The sequence below is a fragment of the Aotus nancymaae genome, unplaced genomic scaffold (genome assembly GCF_030222135.1).
Source record: "Aotus nancymaae isolate 86718 unplaced genomic scaffold, 86718_ANA_hifiasm-v0.15.2.pri h1tg000007l, whole genome shotgun sequence".
Lineage (NCBI taxonomy): Eukaryota > Metazoa > Chordata > Mammalia > Primates > Aotidae > Aotus > Aotus nancymaae.
In genome coordinates, this window is record NW_026988418.1 from 22,735,755 (window position 1) to 22,761,591 (window position 25,837).

The window sequence follows — 25,837 nt, forward strand, 5'->3', positions numbered from 1 at the left end:
GATCTAAGTTTAGCTAAGTTAAAGTTGCCATTCTAAAAATTATGATTTCTTCTTGAATCTGAGTATTTTTTGTGAATTGACCCCTTTCTCAATATGTAATGTACTTCTTTATTCCTGGTAACATTTCTTGTTCTGAAGTCTACTTTGATAATAATATAGCCACTTCAGCTTATTAATTATTAGCATCTTCATGCCATATTTTTGCATCTTTTTACTTTTTAATTTATCTTGTGTTTTCATATTGAAAATAAGTTTTGTTGTTGTTGTTTTGTTTTTTCTTTACCCAGGCATTGTAGCTTACCTCACACTTATAATTCCAGCTACTCACAAAACTGAAGCAGGAGGATTGCTTGAGGCCAGGAGATAGAGACTAGCCTTAGCAACATAGTGAGACCCCCCAACTCTAAAAAATAAAAAAAGAAAAAGTTATCTGGGCATGGTGGTATGTGCTTATAGTCTCAGCTACTCGGGAGGTTGAGGTGGGAGGACTCCTTAAGCTCAGGAGTTAAAGGCTGCAGTGAGCTCTGATCAAGCCAGTGCATCCCAGTCTGTGCAACACAGTAAGACCTCTCTCAAAAATAGAATAAGTTTCTTTTAAATTCCATATAGTTGGGTTTTATTTTTATTCAGTTTTATGATCTCTGCCTTTGCATTAGAGATTTTAGGTCATTTACATTTAATGGTTGGGTTTTAATCTATTTTCTTTTTCTGTGCTCCATATATTCTATATAATTCTTCCCTTTTCCAGTCTTTTCCAGATTACTTAAATACAAAATTTCTTCTAGTTTTACCTCTTTTTTGCCAATTTTTAATATGCATCTTTCACTTATCACAGTCGACCCTAAAATAATTTTATGCTTCATTATGTAAAATATAATTTCATATCTTCTTGTGTTTTGTGCTATTATTGTCATATGTTTTGTTCATGGGTTGAGTCGTAAAAAGATGTAAGGTCAATTATTTTTTAAGGAAATTTAAAAATGAAAAATTTATATCTCTTACATTTACTCACATATTTAGCAGTTCTGATACTCTTCATTCCATTGTGTACATTCACATTTCCATTTGGTATCTTTAACCCATATAGTTTCTGCTTGAATTATAAAATATTCTTCTCCCTCCTCCTATGTGAATATATAGAATTGAGTTTGTTGATTGTATTAATACCCTTTAATTCCTCAGTAGCAATAATAATGGCTGTTATTACTCTAGTAGTTTACATGCTTCACATTCTGAAAGTACAATAAAATCTTTAAATAGAATTGTCTTTTTTCAAATACTTTTTAAATTTTAGAAGCTCTTGTTTCCTGTATTTCATACTTCATTGTTTGGTTCATAAAATATTATGAATGGTAGTTTTCTTGGATGGACCATTTTGTCATTATGAAATATTCTTCTTTTCCTTGTTTAACATTTTTAATCTTGATTCTACTTCGATACTTACATTGTCATCAAAAATTTTTTTTTATATTTATTTTTTGGTAGAACATTTTAGAGAGAAAACTGTGTCACATTTTAAAAATCTGAATTATAAACAAAGTTTAGCTTAATTTTAACCACAGTAAGATTATTCTTTTAACTGGTTGTGGAATTCAGCCCATTCACATTTGATGAAATACTAAGATAATTGACTTTATTTCCTCTATTTTATTTTGTTTTCTATTTGTATTACATCACTCCCGATTCCCTTTTCTTTTTGTTTTGTGTAGTTTATTGGTTTCACTGGCTTGTTAATTTTGTCTTTATTCCCTTTTATTCCTTGTTACTCTAAGAGTTCTACTAAGTTTTTTGTTTCTACTAGTGGTTACATTCTTATTCCTTACAAGCAACAATAAACTTATGTTCTGCCTAAACATGTAATGTATTTCAAGGAATGTTTTCTGTATACCCCTTCTCTAGTCTCTTAATATTTGCTTACTTAATATTTATTTTCGATTCCAGGCTGTTACTATGTTTTTTGTTTTTTGGGGATTTTCTTAGGTAGAATAGTATGCCTATTGTGTTTTAAGGAGCTCAATATTACAAATTTGTGCTTACACTACTATTATCAACTTAGATTTAAATATGTGTATGCATGTATTTTTATGCATATATGTATGTGTTTATATTATGCACATACATGCATATGTGTACATACATGCATGAAAGAGACACACACAACTAGTCTTTGATTTCTACCATATTGTTATTTGGTTGTGCTCCGAATCAATTGTTATTTAGTTGTGCCCTTTCTCAACTATTGTCCTCATAGAGTGCTTGTGGGAAGTTTACTTTTTAAATACTTGTGTGTTGAAAATGTTTTTCTTTTCCCCCTGACAGCTGAATAATACTTTGTCTGGATGTAGGATTCTTTAATCCGCTTCTCTTAATAGTTTGTACATTATTCTAGTGTCTTCTACATTCCAGAGTTGTAGATGAGAATTCCCTTAGCTTGTCTGAATCCTTTTTAAGTAATCTATTCTTTCTGTCTGGAAGCTTGTATAATTTTCTGTTTACTCTTGAAATTCAAGTGTTTCCTGGATTTACTTCCTGTTCTTAATGAGACTTTTAATCTGTGGGCTTAAATCTTACTTCAGTTCAGTATAATAAAATACCTACCACTGTATTCATTTAATTACAATATCTCCCTAATCTGTTCTGGAATTTCTGTTATTCTCATGTTAGGCTGCTGGAATCTGTCCTCCAAGCCTCTTATCTCTTCCATCATTATTTCAGTCTCCTTGTATCTTTGCTACTTGTAGTGAGATATTTCATTTATCTGGTCCTCCAGAGCATTAATTTGATTTCCATCAGTGTCAGTGACTTTTTAGTTCTTCTGTGGAAATTTTAAACTTTAAATTTAAACTTAAAATCAGTGTTTATATTTTCAGAAAGTATTTTTTGCATTCTTCTGATTTCTCATTGTTTTCATCATTGAAATACTTTACCATATTTTTCATCATTTCTGCTTCAGTGGGACTTGCCTTTTATAGATGTTCTATGTGATCTCTCAGGTGAACTAGTTCCGTTAAGTTAGTTACTGTTTTTGTTTTGCCTGCTCATTGATAAATGTTATTTTGACTTTCATATAGGTTTTTAGAATCTATTCTGCATTAACAAATCTGAAAGCAGTGAAAGTTACAGCAGTTCCTGCCCTGCCATTTGGGCCGGTAGTGAATCAAACAGCCAACAGTGAGTGGCCCCTTCTTTCCTCTTAGAGCACCCTTGGTGAAAGCAGCATTTCTCTCTGGCTGCCAATCTTAGAATCAACTCAGACTGCCAGTGTAGCCCCGACTTTGTACGGCCCCTATCTCTAATTCTAATTTTACAGACATTTGGGTGGGGGTGACTAGTAGGTACAACTTGCCTAAAGGTGAATAGTTATCCAAAGAGGGCAAGTTGCACTAAAACACATCAGGAAATGTCAAAACTGGTCTTAATAGAAACCTCAGGGAGGGATAAGCCCTTTGTTCTGCTACTAGTACCTTACCTTTACCCACTAACAATATAAACAAAGTCCTATATTTTCTCTCTCTCCTGGAGAGTTTTGGAGAACGTGTGGCTTCAGTTGTACTCACTACACTTTACCAGTTCTGCTGCATATCCATATTACCCACCAGTTTGATTTAAAGAGACTCAATGAATTGGACCCTAATGTTGTTTGAATAATCCTGATGAAGGAGGCAGTTGCCAGAGGCATCTGTAAAAATAAAACTTCTGTAGTCATCTTCACTCCAGGCATACTCTCTTATTTTAACTTCTTGTAAAGACCAAGACATCCCTAACTTTCCCTTTATTGGGGAAAAAAATATCTGCTTGGAAAAGCTGAGTTGCTGTGAAGTGTTGAGTTTTTTAACTATTGCTGTATTATGAATCACAACCAATACTTGTTAGTTTACAACAGTAATCATTTATTTGACTCATGAACAGCTCATTTAGGCTTTGCTGTGCTGGGTGATTCTTCTGGTCTCGGATGGACTCACTCACTGGGGTCTTGGCTGACTGATCCAAGAATCCAAGACAACCTGGGGGTATCTGATCCAGATTGAGCTCAGCTGGTTATTGCCCTGCTCCATGTTTCTCTTATCCTCCTCATGGGACGAGTGGACTAGCCTTGAATGATCTCGTGGCAGTGCCAAAGGTATAAGACAACAAGCAGAAACACACAGAATCACTCGAGGCTTAGACTAGGAACTGGCATGCAGTTACTTCTGCTTCCTTATTTTGGCTAAATTCAGTCATGTGACAGAATCAGAAGTCTAGAGGTAGGAAAGGAAGCCCTGCATATGGTGTGGGGGACAGGAGGAGTAGGATATAGTACTACAAAGTTACATTGCAAAGAGTGTGGGTATGTGGAGAGATGAAGACTTGGGGCCATGAACTCAACCTTTATCAGCTGTTAAGAAATGCAGTGCAATATTTTAAACTTACAATGGTACCTCAAGAGAGAGAGCCATTAGGTCATAGAGAAACTTTCACAGAGGAGCTGACATTGGAACTGGACCATAAGGATGAGCTGGAGTTTACCAAACAGACAAGTATAGGTGAAAGGAGAAAACTTCAGGCCAATATATATGATGAACATTGAAGCAAAAATCTTCAATAAAATGCTGGCAAACTGACTGCAAGGGCACATCAAAAAGCTTATCCATCACAATCAAGTAGGCTTCATCCCAGTGATGCAAGGCTGGTTCAACATGCACAAATCCATAAACCTAATCCATCATAAATGGAACCAATGTTAAAAACCACATGATTATTTCAATAGATGCAGAGAAGGCCTTTGACAAAATTCAACAGCCCTTCATGCTAAAAACTCTCAATAAACTAGGTATTGACGGAATGTATCATAAAATGATAAAAGCCATTTATGACAAACCTACAGCCAGTATCATACTGAACGGGCAAAAGCTGGAAGAATTCCATTTGAAATCAGGCACTAGACAAGGATACCTTCTCTCACCACTCCTATTCAATATAGTATTGGAAGTTCAAGCCAGAGCAATCAGGCAAGAAAAAGAAATAAAGGGTATTCAATTAGGAAAGGAGGAAGTCAAACTGTCTCTATTTGAAGATGACATGATTGTATATCTAGAAGACCCCATCGTCTCAGCCCAAAATCTTCTCAAACTGATCAGCAACTTCAGCAGTCTCAGGATACAAAATCAATGTGCAGAAATCACAAGCATTCCTATATACCAATAACAGCCAAAAAGCCAAATCAAGAGCAAACTCCCATTCACAATTGCTAGAAAGAGAATAAAATAGGAATACAATTAACAAAGGATGTAAAGGACCTCTTCAAGGAGAACTACAAACCACTGTTCAAGGAAGTAAGAGAGGACAAAAACAGATGGAAAAATACTTCAAGTTCATAGTTAGGAATAATCAATATCATGACAATGGCCGTACTGCCGAAAGTAATTTATGGATTCAACACTATCCCCATCGAGCTACCAATGACCTTCTTCACAGAACTGGAAAAAACCACTTGAAACTTCATATGGAATCACAAGAGAGCCCACATAGCCAAAACAATCCTAAGCAAAAAGAACAAAGCCAGAGGCATCATGCTGCCGGACTTCAAACTATACTACAAGGCTACAGTAATCAAAACAGCATGGTACTGGTACCAAAACAGAGACGTAGACAAACAGAACAGAACAAAGGCCCCAGAAGCAGCACTATACATCTACAACCATCTGATCTTTGACAGACCTGACAAAAACAAGCAATGGGGAAAGGACTCCATGTTTAATAAATGGTGTTGGGAAAACTGGCCAGCAAAGTGCAGAAAGCAGAAACTGGACCCCTACCTGTCACCTTACACTAAAATTAACTCCAGATGGATTAAAGATTTAAACATAAAACCTAACACCATAAAAACACTAGAAGAAAACGTAGGCAAAACCATCCAGGACATAGGCATATGCAAGGACTTCATGACTAAAACACCAAAAGCAATGGCAATAAAAGCCAAGATAGGCAAATGGTATCTAATTGAAATTCAGAGCTTCTGTACAGCAAAAGAAACCATCATTAGAGTGAACTGGCAACCAACAGAATGGGAAAAAAATTTTGCAGTCTACCCATCTGACAAAGAGTGAATATCCAGAATCTACAAAGAACTAAAACCGATATACAAGAAAAAAAACCTCATTCAAAAGTGGGCAAAGGATATGAACAGACACTTTTCAAAAGAAGACATATATGAGGCCAATAAACATGAAAAAATGCTCATCATCACTGGTATTAGAGAAATGCAAATCAAAACCACATTGAGATACTACCATCTCACTCCAGTTAGAATGGTGATCACTAAAAAATCTGGAGACAACAGATGCTGGAGAGGATGTGGAGAAATAGGAACACTCTTACACAGTTGGTGGGAGTATAAATTAGTTCAACCATTGTGGAAGACAGTGTGGCGATTTCTCAAGGACCTAGAAATAGAAATTCCATTTGACTCAGCAATCCCATTACTGGGTATAGACCCAAAGAACTATAAATCATTCTATAAAGACACATGCACAAATATGTTCATTGCAGCCCTGTGTACAATAGCAAAGACCTGGAACCAACCCAAATGCCCATCAATGATAGACTGTACAAAGAAAATGTGGTACATATACACCATGGAATACTACGCAACCATAAAAAACAATGAGTTCGTGTCATTTATAGGGACTTGGATGAATCTGGAAACCATCATTCTCAGCAAACTGACACAGGAACAGAAAGCCAAACACCGCATGTTCTCACTCATAGGTAGGTGTTTAACAATGAGAACATGTGGACTCAGGAAGAGGAGCATCACACACTGGGGGCAGTTGAGGGTGGTAGAGGAGAGACAGCAGGGGGTAGGGAGGGTGGGGAGGGATAACATGGGAAGAAATGCCAGATATAGTATGCACCTAAATTAAAATAAATAAAATAAAAAGTCACTAAAAACTTAAAAAAAAAAAACAAAAACAAAAAAAAAAGGAATAATAATCCATTAAGAAGGAAGGAAAAGTCAAAGTAGAGGCACAGTAGTCTACAGATAAGAATAGGGGCATCTGGGATTGAGGAGTTACCCTATGTGATTAGATCATTGGAAACAATCCTTCTATGCAACCTTTTGCTCCCTAATATTACTCTTGGCAGGGAGCTATCAGGCAGGGAGCTATCAGACATCCCGAAAAGTTAGAATTTCAGATGTTATGCCTGGAGGTGTTAGCCTATTGTGTACTCTTCAGAACATGTTACATAGGTGGGCTGCCTTCTCCATTTATTAACAATGTATATTGCTGAAAAATGTGAATAATTTAGCTTGTTTCTATAGGTGCCAGCATTCCTTCAGTATATTCATGCCACTTAGCATAGGTCAGTATGTTCTGCAATCTATGGTACATCTAAAAAAAATCATTAATAATAAGTGACATTTGTTGGCTTTCAAAAGACATTAAGGCCTCACTCAGTGCTACCTCCTCTATGGACCCCTCCTTGATGTTTTCTTCCCCTGTCTCCCACCCGATATGTCAGGTTCTTCTGCTGAAGTCTTTCATTTCTCCCTGTACTTCCTTCAGAGTATTTATTTCTATTTGTTAGTATATGATTTTAGCTGTGATTGTTTCATCAATTTCTGTCTCCCAGTTAAACTTCCAGCTTCTGTGACAGCAAAAGACTAGATATTTTGTATACCACTGGTTTCCTGGGTCCTAGCATAGTGCCAGGATTATAGTAACTGAATACTAAACATTTATTGAGTGAGTGAATACATGAATCTATGCGAATGACTGAATGAGATATACCTAGACTATTACCCTTTGGGTTGTCTTTAAAATTGCATAAGCTCCCAGTTTTACCATTTACCTATCATGCGGTGGGCAAACCATTCATTCTTTAGTGTTTCCATTCAGTCAATATTCATTGTGGCTTGTTTTAATCCTGAATGTGAATGAGGTATTTGTGATACACAGAAGAGTAAGGCTGATTCTGTGCTGATGGAGTTGCTGGTTTAGTGGGAGAGATGGTAAAATGAATGGGTAAAGACAGTTACTATGGTAAATTATGATAAGGGTATGTCCAGATTGGAACTTGGGAAGAAGCTTTTCACTCAGTTTGCCCTTCACTGGGCCTTCCTGAAAAAGGACAATCTGAGCTGAGTCATGAAGGCTAACTAAGAGTTAGATGCATAACGGGGATGACTATTCCAGGAAGAATGAAGCAAAGGGTTCATTGCAGAGGGAAATGGGAAATCAAGACTCACTATAGCAAACTCCAAATAATTCAGTTTTGCAGACTGAGAAGGCAAGGGTGGAAATGGCCTGAACAGAGTGACTGTGAAGATGGGCACAGCCATATCAGAAAGGGTCCTTTAAGCCCTGCTATGCACTCGACTTTGTTCTGAAGTTAGTGAGTAGCAATTGAAGGATCTTAAATCAGAGATTGATATAAAAGATTTTATTTTATAAAGTTTGCCCTGGGTACAATATGGAGAACAGATTAGAAGGCAATAGGACAATAGAGGAATGACATAAAGAAGCAGTTACTTACCTAGTGTGATAAGGGCTATGGTAGAAGACGTACTCCATGCTCTGGGAAATCAGAAGAGGAGTGCCTAACCTAGAACTGGGATCTCAGCCTAGGCTAAACTAAGAGTTTGAATTATCATAGTGAAGAAGCTGGGATGAGTTTTCCCAACAGAAGTGGGTAGGGCAAATGTTCTGAAGTATGCAAGAATGTGACTTTCTTCAGAGAACTGCAAATGACTTTTTATTATTACACTATAGAATATTAAGGGTGACTTGATAAATGAAGCTGGAAAGGAAAACATCTTCTAGCATTCAAATCTTTCTCCTATTAAATATTTTTTTAGACTGGGATGACCATGTCATTTATTATCTCCACCAGGCACTTTAAAAACTTTTTATCATAGAAACTTTTGAACATGTAGAGAGAGTAGTATAATTGACACTTACGAACCCATCACTCAGTCCCAACAGCTACCCGTGACCAATCCTGCCCTTAGCCACATGCCATTTACTTCCCTTTCTCATGTTATTTAAAGCACATTCCAGACACTATATCATCTTATATAAACATTTTCAGTATGTATCTCTAAATGATAAGGAGCATTTTATTACCATAACCACAACTACCAATATTATATCTAAAATTTCATAATAATTAAATTTTTATCAAATAGCAAAGTTGTAATTTCTAATTATCTCACAAATGTCATATAAATATAGATATAAATACAACTATTTGTATACAGTTTGTTTCATCAGGATCCAAATAAAGGACTGAGACTTTTTTTTTCTTTTTTTGAGATAGTCTCACCCTGTTGCCCAGGCTGGAGTGCAGTGGCACAATCTTGGCTCACTGCAATCTCTGCCTCCTGGGTTCAAGTGATTCTCCTGCCTCAGGCTCCTAAGTAGCTGGGACTACAGGTACCCACCACCATGCCTGTCTAATTTTGTATTTTTAGTAGGGACGGCTTTCACCATGTTGGTGAGGCTGGTCTCGAACTTCTAACCTCAAGTGATCCGCCCACCTCAGCCTCCCAAAGTGCTGGGATTACAGGTGTGCACCACCATGCCCAGCCAGGGCTGAGACTTTTGAAAGTGACGGAAGATACTATCCGTAATTAACAGGTATCTGTGTAGAATTTTTACCTAAGCAAGGATGTGTCATTATATGCATTGGTTTATTCCACTTCTTTAATACCTCTGCAGACGTCTGGACGGGTATTTTGCAAAACATAAAGGAAGCCTCATGCATATTATTGGTTCTATATCTCTCCTATTTTCTTAGGTCTCTCTGCTCTCTGGTGTGTAAGTGGACCTACTCAGCAGAGAAAGGCTGGGACGACAGTTTCTGGAAAATGGTTGGTTTGGAAGACTTTGTTGCAGATAATTACAACAAAATAGGTAAAAAAAATAAAACATCTGTAGAGTGATTATGTGCATTGGCGTATCTTGGTGGGTTTGTTGTTATTGTGGTTTGTATGTTTCTTATTTTTGTATGCATGAAAATGTAGGAATAAAGTCCAGTTTTTCCAAGACATAAAAGTTAATTATGATGGATATGCCATGACTTGTAGGCTCTTGCCTTAGGATTTATATGAACTGAGTGGAGACATATGCTCCACTCAGTGGAGAAATCTGCACTGAAATGTAGAATCAGAAATGAGACTGGCTCACACCTGTAATCCTAGCAATTTGGGAACTGAGGCAGGCAGATTGCTTGAGCCCAGGAGTTCAGAACTAGCCTGGGCAACGTGGCAAAACCCCGTCTCTACAAAAAAAATTAGAAATGTTAGCCTGGCCTGGTAGCACATATCTATTATCTCAGCTACTCTGGAGGTTGACATGGAAGGATTGCTTGAGCCTGGGAGGCGGAGGATGTTGCAGTGAGCTGAGATCGTAACACTGCATTGCAGCCTGGGCAACAGACAGAGAGGAACTCTGTCTCAACGAAAACAGAAAAAGAAAACGAAAAAGAAATTGAGTTAGATCAAGGAAGATATTTGCAAGGAGCAGCTTGAGAATAGCATACTCAAAGGGCTGTCTATGGACTACTTCCAGTCAGTGATAGGAAAATAATTTCATAAAGTAGGTTCACAAGACAAGGCAAGGCTATGAATAGGTAAAAATTAAGCTAAAAAGGTCAAAATTAGAAAATCTAGGATAAGACAGAAAATGGAACATGAGTCAGTGGTTCCTAACTAAGGCCTTAGGGTCTCAGACTAAGGCCTTTTATTTGGGTAGTAAAGTGCATCTTCTGTGTCCCAAGCACATTTCTCGGTGCTTTCTTGTACCTTGTTTTATATATTTCTCACAACTACTGCCAAAAGCACTGTTACATGTTTACAGATGAGAATCAGAGAGATTAGTAATCTTGTTTAACCAGGCATGGAATCAAGAAATGGTAAGTCAGGATTGAAATTCTCCCAGTGGGAGGACCTAGAAGGAACAGTATTTTACTGGAACACTAATTTCAGCTTCAGTTATCTCATTGTTTAAGTGATTTGTAAAATGTATATGCCCTCCAAAAAATTAGTTGTTTTTTGCTGAATATTCCCCTGTATGTTGAAAATAGCTTTATTAGCTTATATATTGATTACCTGTATATGTGTCTTGATTCCTCACTAGACTGTGAGCTCTTTGTATTTCCTGTCCTAACACAGGGCATGGCATACTTTCATATCTCAATGACTTTTTGATTAAAATATTAAGAGGTTTGTTACTAGTAGGTTGGCATTCTTTACTTTTAAAATCTGTAATGACATTTACTGACTTTAGCATTATCTTTGGCAATTGGGTACAACTTCAACTTTGATTTTCTGATTATTTTTATATTTCGCTGCTCTTCTTTCCTGCCTCACACATGACACATGTTTAATTAGTGTATTAGCTCTGCTAACAGAGCAGTATCTACAAGAAATATTCATTAGAAGTCCATAATGTTAATCTAGCAGAAAATTTCCAAAGTAACTTTATTAGATTTTTCCCTGTTAAGTTAATGGATTTTTAATGACTGTCCTAAGGAGACATATTATTAAGCAGAATATTGCTGTACATGAATTAAAACTTACCCATTCATCAGAATTAATTGTGTGATGTTTCCTTTAATTTTCACTTCTGGGGACTTGAGCTTGTAGTTTTAGTCTGAACCCAAAGTAGAAGATATTTAAGAGGCTGTTTATTCTCAGTTGTGACTTTCATAAACTCCTCTAGAAGTTACCTCTAGACTTTCTTCAGCAGTTCTTGGAACTATGAAGAATGAATCTCGGAAGCCTCTCTATGAAGTGTTAAACATTTGCAGTGGCCTCATTGCTCATCAAGATGTGGGCAATATAGTGCAAAACCTTTTAGCAGATTTGAGCATTGAGCATCCTGGATTTGAGCATTAATACAATTACCATAATTTGCTCCATGTGGAGCTTTTAGCCAAGGTTTTACCAGCCTTCCTGGGCTCATGCAGTAAATAAATGCTTTCCCCGAAAACTGAACACCTCAGCAACTGATGGTCTTATGGAGGAATATTTTTGAAATGAATTATTTATGAAGTGTAAGTTAAGGATCAAATGCAATATTTATATGGTGCATTTCAAGGACAGGAGAAAAAATTTACAAGGTTTTAAGTAACTACATGCACGTTTCTAAAGCTAAAATGTTACTACCTAATGCCTTCTTTCAAGGAGTTATTTGGATGGTTTGGTTTGGGAACATTATACAAAGTAAGGAAAAATAGTGTTGTGAATCAAAAGAATATGGTAGAAATTTCTTTACAATTGAATAGAAATTTCTTTACAGTTAACACTGTGCAAGTTGATTTAATATTCCAAATTAATTGAGAAAAATGAAATGCAGTTTTTTGGTAGGGGATTATATACCCCTACAGATAAAATGATCTGTGTTCAATAAAATGATCCAACTAGATGATCTGTGTCAATGAATTTTGACCTCTAGTTCCACATGAATAATTCCCAAGTTACCTATCTAATCCTAAACATCTATCAAAAGCAAACAGGAAGGAAGAGATTAGCAGGGAGAAAGGACCCTTAGGAAGATAAGCAACATCCCACCTGTTCTAATTTATTATCCAGGTGCCATTTCAGCATGCCCTGGTTGCCTTTTTAATTCCTGGGAAAAACTCTTTGTTCTATTATTGGGGTAGGCCACTTTATGAAAATTCATAAGGTGGTTTGTCATATAAAGTGATTCAGTGTATTAGCTTATAGATCATTTCTTATTTGGGACCAGGGAAGCCAGGCAAAGAACAAATGTAAACTCCAAGTCCAAGAAGTTAGTAAGTGTTAAGTGAGAGGCAGAAATGAAGATAAAGGGCAGGATACAGTTTCTTGAGGGGAGGGAGGCTGCTTTTTAGACAGGTTTCCTCCATCCCTATGATACTATATTTTAGGTGTCGATGCCAAAGACACAATCACCTGGCACATTGTAGATACTAATGAAATATTTGTTGAATGAGTAAATATGTATTTGAATTAAGAATTTGATATTAAATGATACTACTAGTGACAGACAATGAATGCATTTCCTCAATTCAGTGTTGACAGTCATCTTTCATGAACACCTCCACATAAGAAGGGGCCCCTGTGGAAGATACACCCTATGTTGAATGATAGTGCAATTCCATTTCATTCCTATAGCAAATCTCTCTGAGGCTTTTCCACGATAGGAAGTATCACAGACTCCTTCATAGAAGGAAAACAAGAATTTACCTTAGAAAGGGTGGGAATTTCATTTTTCCATAGAGTAAAATAAACCCAACATTAAATGAAGCTGCACTTCAGGTATTTTTGTCATGTAGGCTTAAAATTATAAGTAAAAGAATCTTGACTAATGATAGGTATATGCTGGGGACATAAATGTGCCAGTGAACATCACCATCTGGGGCTAGAGTGCAGTATTGGCTTTGGTCACACTGAATCAAAGTTCAGGGATCTCCTGCCTCTTGTTGGAATCTGGCTAGACCCTGGAACCTGCACAATATTGACTTATCCGCCCATTGGCAAGCCAAGAAGCTGAGACAAAGAGAAAAGAAGCCACCTGTACTTGTCTGAAGCAAGCTCCACTTGATCAGCTTGATTCATGAACTCAGAGAGCCCACAGGGCTGAGTACAGGTAGCTCAAGGAGAGAGTGTTAGTTCTTTTCTGCTGCTATAATGGAATACTTGAGGTTGGGTGATTTATAATCAACGAAGATTAATTCAGCTCATGGTTCTGGAGGCTGCAGTGTCCAAGGGTGCCAATATCTTCTGGGCATCTGGTAAGAGTCTTCTTGCTGCATCATCCCATGGCAAAGGGTGCAAGGGTGTGAGAAGGCACGCACAAGAATGAGAGAGGGCAAGAGGGGGCTGGGCTTCATTCTATCAGAAGCACCTCCTAAGGCAATGGCATTAATCCATTCATGAGGGCAGAGCCCTCATGGCTTAATCACACCTTAGAAGTCTCACCTCGTAATACTATCATAATGGCAATAAAATTTTAACATGACTTTTTTGTTTTAATATGCTGAGCTTTGTACTTTTTTTAACTTTTATGTTCAAGGATACAAGTGCAGTTTTGATACATAGGTAAACTTGTATCATGGGGGTTTGTTGTACAGATTATTTCATCACCCACGTATTAAGCCTGGTACCCATTGGTTATTTTTCCTGATCCTCTTCCTCCTTCCACCCTTAACCCTTCACCCTCCAAAAGGCCCCAGTGTATTATTCCCCTCAATGTATCCATGTTATCATTCTTTAGCTTCCACTTAAAAGTGAGAACATGAAGTATTTGATTTTCTGTTTCTGTGTTAGTTTGTTAAGGATAATGGCCTCCAGCTCTATCCATTTCCCTGCAAAGGACATGATCTTTTTCTTTTTTATGGCTGCATAATAGTCCATGCTGTATTTGTACCACATTTTCTTTATCCAGTCTGTCATTGATGGGCATTTAGGTTGATTCCATGTATTTGCTATTGTGAACAATGCTGCAGTGAATATACATGTGCATGTGTCTTTATAATAGAATAATTTATATTATTTTGGGTATATACCCAGTAATGAGATTTCTGGGTCAAATGGTATTACTGTCTTTAGGTCTTTGAGGAATTGTCACACTGTCTTCCACAGTGGCTGAGCTATTTTACACTCCCACCAACAGTGTATCAACAGTGTGTAAGCTTTCCTTTTTCTCCACAACCTCACCAGTATCTGTTATTTTTTGACTTTTTAATAGCCATTCTTACTGGTAGGAGATGGTATCTCATTGTGGTTTTGATTTGCATTTCTCTGATGATCGGTGATGTTGAGTTTTTTTTTCATATCAATATGACTTTCAAAGGGGACATTCAAACCATCACAGAGACACATGCCAAGCCTTCAGGGACTCCACTTCAGGACTGTGGCCCCACTTCCCATTTAACATGGCCTCATGGGTACTATTATAGAATTTTTTAAGTCTCATGGATCCAGCTAAGTGATTCCTTCTATCATGGATGGAATAAGGGAGATTATAAAAGCAGGAAATGGAAGAATTAACACCAATACTACTTCATTTTAGGGAAGAGAAGCGTAAATTCCCTTGTGGAAACAAACCATTGGGGTTTTCACCAACAACATGCGTTATGACTCCAGTGACGCCATCCATAATTGTGGATGTTGTAAAATCTTTTAGGGGAATTAATACTCAATGTTCGGAATTTTTCCAGTAAAACTGGACATGTTTACAAGGATTCATCTCTTCGTACTCTATAGTGTGTGGGTTGTTTTTCATTTTGATGTGAATGAGCCATATAATTCAGTTATTTCTGTCCTCAGAGCTTTGCTGAAGTGCTGCTTCATCTCTGTATCATGTGATATAAGTGCCAATTTTACTAATTTATATTGAGAGGTCTGGAGAAATCTTTAACTACAGGCAATCCCAGCCTTTTCAAGGTTAAATGGGGCCCATCACACCATTACCTCCCCTGTCCTGAGGGAGGCTTATATGGTTTGGCTCTGCATCCCCACCCAAATCTCATCTCAAATTGTAATCCACACATATCGAGGAAGGGACCTGCTAGGAGATGATTGGATCCTGGGGGCTGTTTCCCCAATGCTGTTCTCGTGATAGTGAAGGAATTCTCAGGAGATCTGGTTGTTTGATAAATGTTTGGCATTTTTCCTGCTTGTTCTTGCTGTCTCCTGCCTTCCTTCCCCCTCTCCTTTCACCATGAGTGTAAGTTTCCTGAGGCCTCCCCAGCCATGTGGAACTGTGAGTCAATTAAACCTCTTTTCTTCATAAATTATGCAGTCTCAAGTATTTCTTTATAGCAGTGTGAAAATCGACTAGTACAGAGGCTATCCCTGTGGGTGCTCTGGACTTAGATTTGCCTTTGCCTGTCACCCTGAGCTTTTGAGCTTACCTTATCCTCTTATCATCCTTCTCACTCCTGTCTAAGCGATAGAACCAGGTCTTTACAGTACTTGAAGGAAAGTACCTATCCTCTTAATTTACTTATTTTACTTATTTTTACTCTTTAGTATCAAACTTTGCCTGATAAAGAGTGACTCGGAGGTCTCCATGCCAGTTTGCCATCCATCCAGTCATGAATCCATCTAGGCACACTCCCTGAGTGTCTCCTGTGTGCCAGGTGCTGGGCTAAGTACTAGGGATACAATAGTGAATTCATCATGGTCTAGCCCCTTGGGGACATCATGTCTACTAGGAGTAGGGGTGGGTAAATGAATCAGTAATCTCAAGGTTTTTCAGTAAGTCTACAGACGTCCAAAGGTGCCATAGAGAAGTAGAGCAGGAAGTCACTGGCACTGGTGGTGGTATCAAGGAAATTTTCTCATAAGATGGCATTTTATGTGTCTGGAAAATATGAGTGGTAGTTTACCACAAAAGAGGAGAAATGGCTTTCAAGGCAAAAGAAACAGTGCAGGCACAGAGATGGAGGCATGGAAGAGTGCAGGGTGTGTGTGAACTGTTGGGTGTGGCTGGAGCACAGAGGCCCTGAAGTGAGGTGGAGAGGAATGCTGGTGGGCAAGATAAGAGTGGATGGGGGACTAATTTCTAATGGAATTTCTGTCTTTCCTTGAAGATGGAGCTACTGATGAGAGAGTTGACATGGCAAGATTCTTTCCATTCCTTTCAAGAGATGGTTCTAATTACTACTCCTGCTAATGCTGTAAATAAAACTTGAGGGCAGTAGGAGCCATTTTAGAATGTTTGTGGCTCCTTTGAAGCTGTTTGTGTGTGTGTGTGTGTGTGTGTGTGTGTGTGTGTGTGTGTCTGTGTGTGTGTGTGAAGCCCATTTCTTTTCTAAAATCACATACATTGCCCCTTAGCTACCCTCCCTTCCATAAAGGTTCATTATGAAGCTGAAATGTGGTATCAGATGTGACAGGGCAGTGTGGTTTATGAAGCCTGTAGAAATGTTAGTTCTTAACCATTTGCAAGTACATCTTGGCATCTGGAGGACAGGAATATTCACTCCTGCATCATTCTGTTCCAACACTGCGCTCCCACTCCTTAGATTCCCAGAAGTACCGTTTTCAGCTGCTAGCCCTTCCAGGAATAGCCCTGAAGAGCCAGAAGGGCAAAGGAGTAGTGTTGACCACATCATAGTGATACAAGGTAATAGCTTTCAGAGATTTTACTATTTATAAAGTTTCATGGAACTGTTCCTCCTTTCAGTATGGCATCTGGAATATAATTGGAAGTCCCCCAAAAGTGAGGTCACCCCCAACTTTTCTTCCTACTGCTGGAGAATCAGCAATTGTCAGAGCTGAAAGAGATCTTAGAGATTTTACTGTAATGCACTCATTTTATAGATTAAAAAACTGAGACTCAGGACGTGAGGTGAATATCCTTCATCCTGCAGCATTTTAATGAGAGAACTGAGAACAGAAACTGGGTCTTCTGACCCCTAGTCTTGTGGTGGTTCTGCTCCTCCCTGCCACTTCTCCTGTTTGAGTTTTTTGACAACTTGGGAACATTTGGCCAATCTGAATACTGACATTTGAATGAGACTAACCATTAGAAGAATGTCAAGGAGGGAATGATTTACATAGGTAAATTCATCCAGTCCACTGTCCAGTCTTCAGTCATGCAAATGTAGGAATTGGACTTTGCCCAAGTCAGAAACATATAAGAACACACTGATTAAGCTCTTAAGTGACTGATGTAGGCAGACTAGAATAAATAAGTAATATATTAACGGTTGCCTATGTCAGTAGTTAAGAGATTGGTCACCAGGTCGGATGGACTTGACTTCAATCCTGACTGTCATCTGTAAGCCATGAAATTTCTGCCATATATAACTTTGGGTGAGTTATTTGATATTTCTCAGCCTTAATTGGTATATTATAAAGATTGGTATATTATGAAGATAAGTATATTATCAAGTCCTTTCTGCTTTGCTGCAAAGTGGACCCTAAATGAGGCATTCCTGCCCCTCTTCACTATTAGTATCATAGTTCAAAGTAGTTTTATTTCTTGCTGGATTCATGTGCTAGCCTCTGAAATGGTCTTCCTATTTCTATTTTTCCCTCTGATAATCCATTCTCCACACAGCAGCCAGAGTGATATTTTAAAAATGTAAATCAGATCATGTTACTCTCCTGCTTAAATTCCTCCAGTGGCTTCCCATTGCAGTTGGGGAAAAAATAACTTCTTGCCATGTTCAACAAAGTCCTGCGTGATCTTGCTCTGACTTTTATTGCTTACCATGCCTCCACATAGTCACCATCCAACCACAGTGACCTTCTTTCTGTCCCTTATACATTTCCAGTGTATGTGCCTTTTGCGTTAACTCTGCCCTCTGTCTGGCATGGTCCTTCTCAAAAATATTTACATGGACTATCTCTTTCTCTTTGTTCAGATCTCAGCTTAAATGTCATCAGAGAAGAGCTTTCCCTTACCACCCAAGCCAACACTCTCTTCTTCTACTCCAGCAGTATTCTGTTTCTCTGTTGATAGCACTCCTCACTATCCAAAATCAATCAGTCTTGTTTAGATACTTTATAGATAATAACTTGTTTAATGCCTTTAACCAGTCTTACTACTATATTCATCTTACTGAAATTAAGGCAAGGAGAGGTTAAATCAGTTGCTCAAGGTCACACAGTAAGTAATGGAGCCAGAGACAGGACTGCTTCAGATCCTGCACATCTGACCATGAAGCTGCAGTCTCCTGCCTTGGGCTGCGATGATACAGCTGCAGTTCTCAGATCAAGTTCAACAAAAGTCCCAGTCCTAGTCCAATGAGATCTGAAGTCACATGTTTCATTTTGGGCCTCACATTTATGAAGGCCACTGACAAAGAAACCACAGGGCCCCAGATGAAAAACATAATTTAAAGCCAATGAATTTGAGAAACAGTTGAGCAGTTTTGGGTTGTCTCATCAAATTACTTGCTGAATGTCAAAATATTAGTAAATTATAGATCTAGATTTTAATTGAGAGTTGTCTGACACCCCACTCCTCAATGCTGACTTGGTATGACTCAAGACCACAGAAGATAAGTGCTGCCTCAGAGGTTCCTTCTTTCCTACCTTTTTTTGAAATAGCACAGGGAGAAGAGGGCCGAAGATGTGGCTGTCCAATAATTAGAACCACCTCAGCTCCTCTGAAATTCTAGGAGAAGAATAAGTGAACAGTATGATACCTTGCAAAGTTTCATGTGTCTTAATCGCGATAAAATTCACAATTCAGTTTGGACTTATTTTTTCTTGTTTTTTGAAACTTATTGACTTGGGACTTGCTTCTGGATCTTAGTTGGACATCTGACCTCATGCCATTATTGTCATCCATTTAGAGGTCATTTATTTCAATGTTATTGAAAGGAATGCATTCCAAGTTGTTGGCCTTCTCTATTGCATGTGACACATTGTAGCTCTTCCACTTAGCTTTTCTTGGTCACACAGCTGGCAGGTGGTGACTTTGACCTCTGATATGGCCCTTACCTCTGACTTTGTAGCTCCTCTGCAGTGTTCTTCACTCTGGTTCTTTGGAGTTTTGACTCCAAGATACCCGTGACCTTTTAAGTTTCCCAGCACTGGCTAACCTTTCTGAGAATCTGCATCAGAGGGCTGCAGTGGTCAGGGTGGCAGGTCACCAGTTGACTAATGGCCTCCTCCAAGGTTTGCTGGCAGACACTGTATTGCTGTGAACCCTATTGATCCCAGAAGTTTGCCTGCTGCTTAGACAGCCTTTGCGGGCATGAGGAGGTAGTGAGTCATGGAGCCACCACCTCTGCCACCCATCTGTTCTTGTGGTGAGGAGAACGAAGATGATCTTTTTGTGGTATCGTAAAACCTAGAAAGGCATTAAAAATTCCGTTAAATTTTCATACCCTTTTAGCTGTTGAAATGTACAATCTATTAGAAGGGGAAAAAAAAACCCTCTGTAATTTACCCCCACTACCCTTACTTCAGAGGCTACTTAAGGGACCAGGTAATGATTTTACGGTGTTTATTAATACTTCATGTTCTGCTTCCCTCCCCCATTCATTTGTCTTTAAACTGAAAGTACAGAAACTGCCAGGGGATCTTTAAAATCCAGAGCTTTTGCGAGGTCATATGTTGGTCTGTTATGGACATTGTATGTAGAGAACTATTGTTGACTCAGAGCTGGGGATGGGGCTGGGGGGTGGTATTTATTTTTTAAATGCACTTTGGAGTGATGGAAATAACATGAGTTTTGGAGCCAGATATACATGAGTTTCAGTCCTGCCCCTGCCATTTACTACCTTTGTGACTAGTATCAAGTTACTTAACCTCCGAAGGCCACTCATTTCAACCACTTGCCAGATTGGGAAAGTAATACCTCTCTCTGGTAATTTGGATGACCTCACACAGAGACCTCCCAATGCAGCATCATGGGAAAAATCTTGTCTTATCCAGATATCCAGATAATTTTTGGTTTCTCCTAATTGTTCTGAGTAATTACTTTTATTTTCTCTTTCTCTCATGGGCATCATGTGGGGAAACTGGCAAGGTATCCCTTACCCCTTTGACTGCTTAAGAATTGACAGCATATTGAAGACTCGTCTACAGTAGGTTTATAAGCCATTGGTATAAAGCTATAACATCACCTCAATTTATTTTGTTTCCATGTTCAGTTTATTTAATCCCACTTACCTCATTTTATATTTGCCTAATAGTTATAAGCTGCCTGAAATATTTTATAACATAGCACGTGGAAAAGCATCTGGAACATAGTAGGTACTCAAGAGGTATTTGGTAAATGGATGAATAAATAAGCATTAGAGATACCCATACAATGGAAAAAAGGCTAGAAATAGAGATTTGGAAGTCATCAGTGTAGTGATATTTGAAGCCATAGATATGTGTGAGAGATTCTAGAGGAAAGAGAGAAATGGATCTGTGAGAGAACGCTTTGAGGAATTTCAGTACTTAAAAGGCCAGGTAGAGCAAGATGTGCCTGCAAAGGAGGCTAAGGATGTACCTGCCAAAGGCAAGGAGATAATGAGGAGATTTAGAAGAGAAGGGAACAATCTCCAAGGATGCTGAAGAAGGAAGGAAGATAAGGACTGGACACTGTTCATTTGATACAGTGACTTGGGGACCTTAGTGAAAGTCACTTGCTTATAGTAGTGAGGCAGAAGATAAAGTTGTTCAACAACCACAGCTAACACTAGGCACAGATGCTGTGCCAAGTGCTTAATGTGAACTATTATATTACAATAGCCTGATGAGATGTGTAGTCATCTCATCCCATTTCCATTTTTTACAGAAGATAAAAATGAGGCATAAAGAAGTTAATCACCAAGGTCATATAACTGGGTTTAAACCAAGACAGATGTCAGGACTCAGAATCATAGTTGAGAAAATGAAGCCAGAAAGTTTAGATAACTCAAGAAATTTGATCGGGGTATGGGGAGAGAGAGATGGGTCATCACTAGGGGAGGAAGATGGTTGGAAATAGGGAAAGTGTTCTGCTATTTGGTTGGTTGGTTGTTGAAAGATGGAGATTTGCTTGAGCATGTCTGATTGCTGATAAGAAGGTTCTAGTAATGAGTCAAGGTTGCTGATACCCAGAGAGAAGGAAGAATCAGGGCTATAGGTCCAGTGAAGGCAGGTGGGATTAGCCTTGGAATATAGACTGTCTATTTTAATAGATGAGAAGAAAACAAAAATGGTGCAGATCTGGGGAGCAGCATGTGCTCGGAAGTGGGAAGTTAAGGGATTTCCCTTCATGTGGCTTCTGTTTTCTTTGTGAAGTAGAAAGTGAGATGATCCTCTGACAGAGTGGTAGGCAAGTAAGAGAGTCAGAAATGTGTAAAAAGTGGAAAAGGTTTAAAATAGAAGTACAGAGAATAGGGGAAAAGATGATTAAAAACCTGGAGGATTATCAAACGGTACAAAGAACTCTGCTTAGGGGTCATCATGAATTTATTATAAATCTGCCCTGTGGTGTGATTTTCTCCAGCAGCACTCAGCATCTGGTTGTAAGCACACAGGAAACAGTTGTTCTCTTGTTTTATTAATCTTAGTGAATAGTAATAGTCTGTTCTACAAGCCCTTGACACCACTCTGTCTTCTATATTCTGTATCTAATCAGTTACCAAGTACTGTCAGCCTTATGCTCCAAATACCTCTATAATTCATTAACTCTCTCTATCTCAAAATGCTACCACATCTGTGTTCCCATAATCTCTCACCTGGATTATTCAGCAGGCTTCTAACACATGTCACTGAATGGAAACTTGCCTTTTTCAATCCATCCTGAACACTGCCTCCAGCTTGAACTTTTATAGTGAAAATCTAATCCTGTGACCTCCCAGCATAAACCTTCCCAAGTCTTTCCAATGCTTTTTGGGCAAAAACTAAACACTCTATTATGATCTCCCCTTCTGGCACCACTGTTTCCATTGATCTCCGACCTCTAGTCTCAATTGCCGTCTTTCAGTTTTCTGCACACAACACCCTTCTCACCACAAGACCTGCTCTCATGGTCTTGTTTTGCTTCCAGTATTGAGTCTATGTTCCAGGAAGAAGGACAAGGACAAAGGGGAAAAGTATGGACTTTGCTTCTGTTTCAATGTTAACTTTGAAACCTCACCCAGTCTCTTCTGCCTACGTGCCAATGGCCAGAACCATATTACATACCACTACCTGCAAGGGAAGCTGAGAAAAGATAGATTTTTCACCAGTCACATCTTAGCCTCCAATAAAATAAGAGTTGTATTCTTTAAAAAGACGAGGAGGAGGGGCACTAGGTAAGCAACCTGGTGTCCCATCTTCAATGAGGAGGTGTTTTCCAGGTTAAGAGTTGAGTGAAGGGGATGCTGACAGAAATGACAGCATGAATAAAGTTCAGTGCTGAGCAATATGGTGTGGGAAGAAGGTGCTGGAACACTGAGTTAAAGGGAGGGAGGAAACAGAGAAGTAGGCGCGCACCAAAAAATCATAATGCCTTTCTCTTCCAGCTGAGGAGCTTAAACTCCATCCCATGTGGTGTGGTAGTCTCTAAATGAGGTCTTACATGCCAGGTGATGTCAAGCAAGATGGTCTACTGGGTATGGAGATAAATATTGATATTTTTATTTATCTTCATTTTTATTTCATTTGGTTTAAATTCTATTTTTAGGTATGCTTCTTGACATACACACATATAATTTATAAATTTGAAAGCACATTATACACAATTTATAAGTAATAAATAGCCATGTTGTGACTCCATCTTATTGACATGCACAGTCCAAATGTTTAGAAACTATTGCATTACGCATCAGGGAACTATTAAAGAATTTTAAACAAGGAAAAGATGTGATCCAAATTGAATATGATCTGATTTGCCCTTTTTTCCCCTATAGAGCTCTTTAAATTTTTAAAAATAATTTTAGAATGTTACTACTTAGAAATATTAGGGAGCATCGAGTCAATGTTATAAGTAAGATAATTGAGGCTCAGGAAGATTAAATAATTAGAGCCATTAATTTGTGGCCAAGCTGGAGCTCCATCCAACCTGGGTCTCATCTCTTCCCAGAGGTTCTTTGTGGCCCTGTGCAGAGTGCTTTCTCTCTTCCTGAATGCACATCTCTTTTCTTCAGCAAATATATTCTCATCAGAACTATGACATGTGAGAACCAAGAGGGGAGTAAAAGTGCATATTTCTAAAAGACATGGAAACCAAGAAATCTGTTTTGTAAAAGTGAATCACCCATTTAGCCTTAGGGTTCTGTTGACCCTTTAACTATCAACCTGGGAGTCTCTAGGCACTGATTTCAGAAGGTTCTGTTTTCATGATGTCAGACCCATCAGCAGTTTAGCTGAGACACTCCATTGTACAGTCAATATTTTAGGTATTGTATTTGCAAGGCCAGCAGGCTAAATAAGGGATTGAACTGAACAGATTTCTGACTTTGTAAGATAGAGACTTTCTAAGGGGTACATTGCCCCACTTTATCTTACCCCGGTGTGTATGAAAAAACACATGTTTGCCCATGGGAATGTGTATTTGGGTCTGTTTCACAGAGTATCTTATAAAAACTGATATGAAAAGAAAGTTTGATTTATAGAATTCTATTTCCTGAGGTTGTGAATACTAGTTCAGGACTTTGCTAATTACTTTTTGACTAGTGTAACTGATTTATTTCCCCATGCCATCATCAGCCCAGCTATGCAAGTACAGGAAGACAGGGACTCTAATGACCAGATGGTGAACAAGATCTGTATTCTCTTGGGTATACTAAACTATTCTGAAAATTCAGTTTACACGGGTACAGACCAAGGGTTATACATCTCCAAACAAATGTGTTTGTCAAGTTGATGGTTATGTTTACTAAGATCCTTTTATCACCAGCTGAGTCCTCTTTTAATGGCTTAGGTCACCCTGGAATTGTTTCAGAAACCAGCCTGATGTTTAGAACCTCCTGTGGGCTTGCCAGATGAAGCCTGTAGCCTTCATGGTAGCAAACTCCAACCTCAAGCACAATTATATGAATCATGAACAAATGTTTTCACATTCAAGCAAGTTTTTGCCCTAGCAAAAATGACCACTTATTTAAGAGGCTACATATATATATATATATATATATATATATATATATATATACACACACACACACACACACACACACATACACACAATTTTTGGATGTAAGAATATTGACTACATTTTCCATGGAGAATTATAGATTTATACATATGTGTCTGTATGTGTGTGTGTGTGTGTGTGTATGTGTATGTCTCTCTGTGTGGACATATATATATACTATATTCTGTGTCTTTTATATATAGTATCATTTGATTATAATAACTACCATGAAGTGCTATTGTTCTTCGCATTTTATAGGTGAGGAAACTGAAGCTCAGAGAGGTGAAATAACATCACAAAGCTAAGATTTGGTAAATTTGACACTTTTTAAATGATCTAGTTATTACAAAAGTTGATTTTCAAAAAACAAACTTAACAGACATTTCCTTTTTGGGCCTCCATTTTCTTCTCTATAATCTGAGGAGGATTGAATTCAGTGGTTCTCAAACCAGGGCATGTATCAGAACCACCTGGGGGATTCTTAAAAACACTGATTGCTGGACCTGCTTAGAGTTTCTGAATCAGAAATTCTTGGGAGCAATTAAGAACTGGCATTTCCAACAAGTTCCCAGGTAGTGGTCCCCAGCCATACTTTGAGATCCATTGGAGTAGATGATCTCCCAGTTTCTTTCAGCTGTTACATCCTGGAAGGTCAGTGACCTGCCTAACTTTATTGGTGCATAACCAAAAATACTACTTCTCTACTACTTTGGCCAAGTTTGGTGGTTAGTCAGGAAAATTCTCAACATGAATGGAGGAAAATGCTGATGAAAATCACTCCTTCATGTATGTATTAACTCATCCGTTAGACAAAATATTTATTGAGTATACCCTGTGCAGATGTTGTGCTAGATACTAGAGATACCACATGTGAAGACACTTGGCCTCTGCCTGAAAAGTGCCTATAGACTATGGAGAAAACAGATGATTAGTTTATTGTTATCACTAAAAGGGAATGCTGAGACCAATGAGAATAAAATATGTCTCTAGGATTTGTGATTATAACTTCAAACTTTTCCTAAACAGCTTTTTTTTTTTTTTCTTTTTACTGTGGTCTTAAGTCCAAAATTATCTATTCTCTGTATCTAGTTTGTTCTTTGCTTTTTGAGGTATTTTTTTATTGGGCCAGGTTAGTAAGTGGCATTTTCATTTAATTTTTACCAACATAAACATTACCTTCCTGCCCCAGATGAAACCTTAGCTTTGTTCAAAATTTGCATTTTTATTTTTAGCATGTAGTGACAGTTTAAATCAACAGCAAAAGCAGAAACCTTTGTCTAAAGCAATTTCCTCACTGTTATTCCAAC

At 38.2% G+C, this 25,837-nt stretch overlaps 1 protein-coding gene across 4 annotated transcripts in view; it reads left to right on the forward strand.

Moving 5' to 3' along the window:
- FGGY (FGGY carbohydrate kinase domain containing) overlaps nucleotides 1–25,837 on the forward strand; it is a 428,788-nt gene that overhangs the window by 138,699 nt on the left and 264,252 nt on the right. For all 4 annotated transcript variants that reach the window (XM_012442661.2, XM_012442660.2, XM_012442659.3 and 1 more), the window contains exon 6: nucleotides 9,781–9,896. In XM_012442661.2, the coding sequence (XP_012298084.1) occupies nucleotides 9,781–9,896 (116 nt within the window). The remainder of the gene's footprint in view (nucleotides 1–9,780; nucleotides 9,897–25,837) is intronic.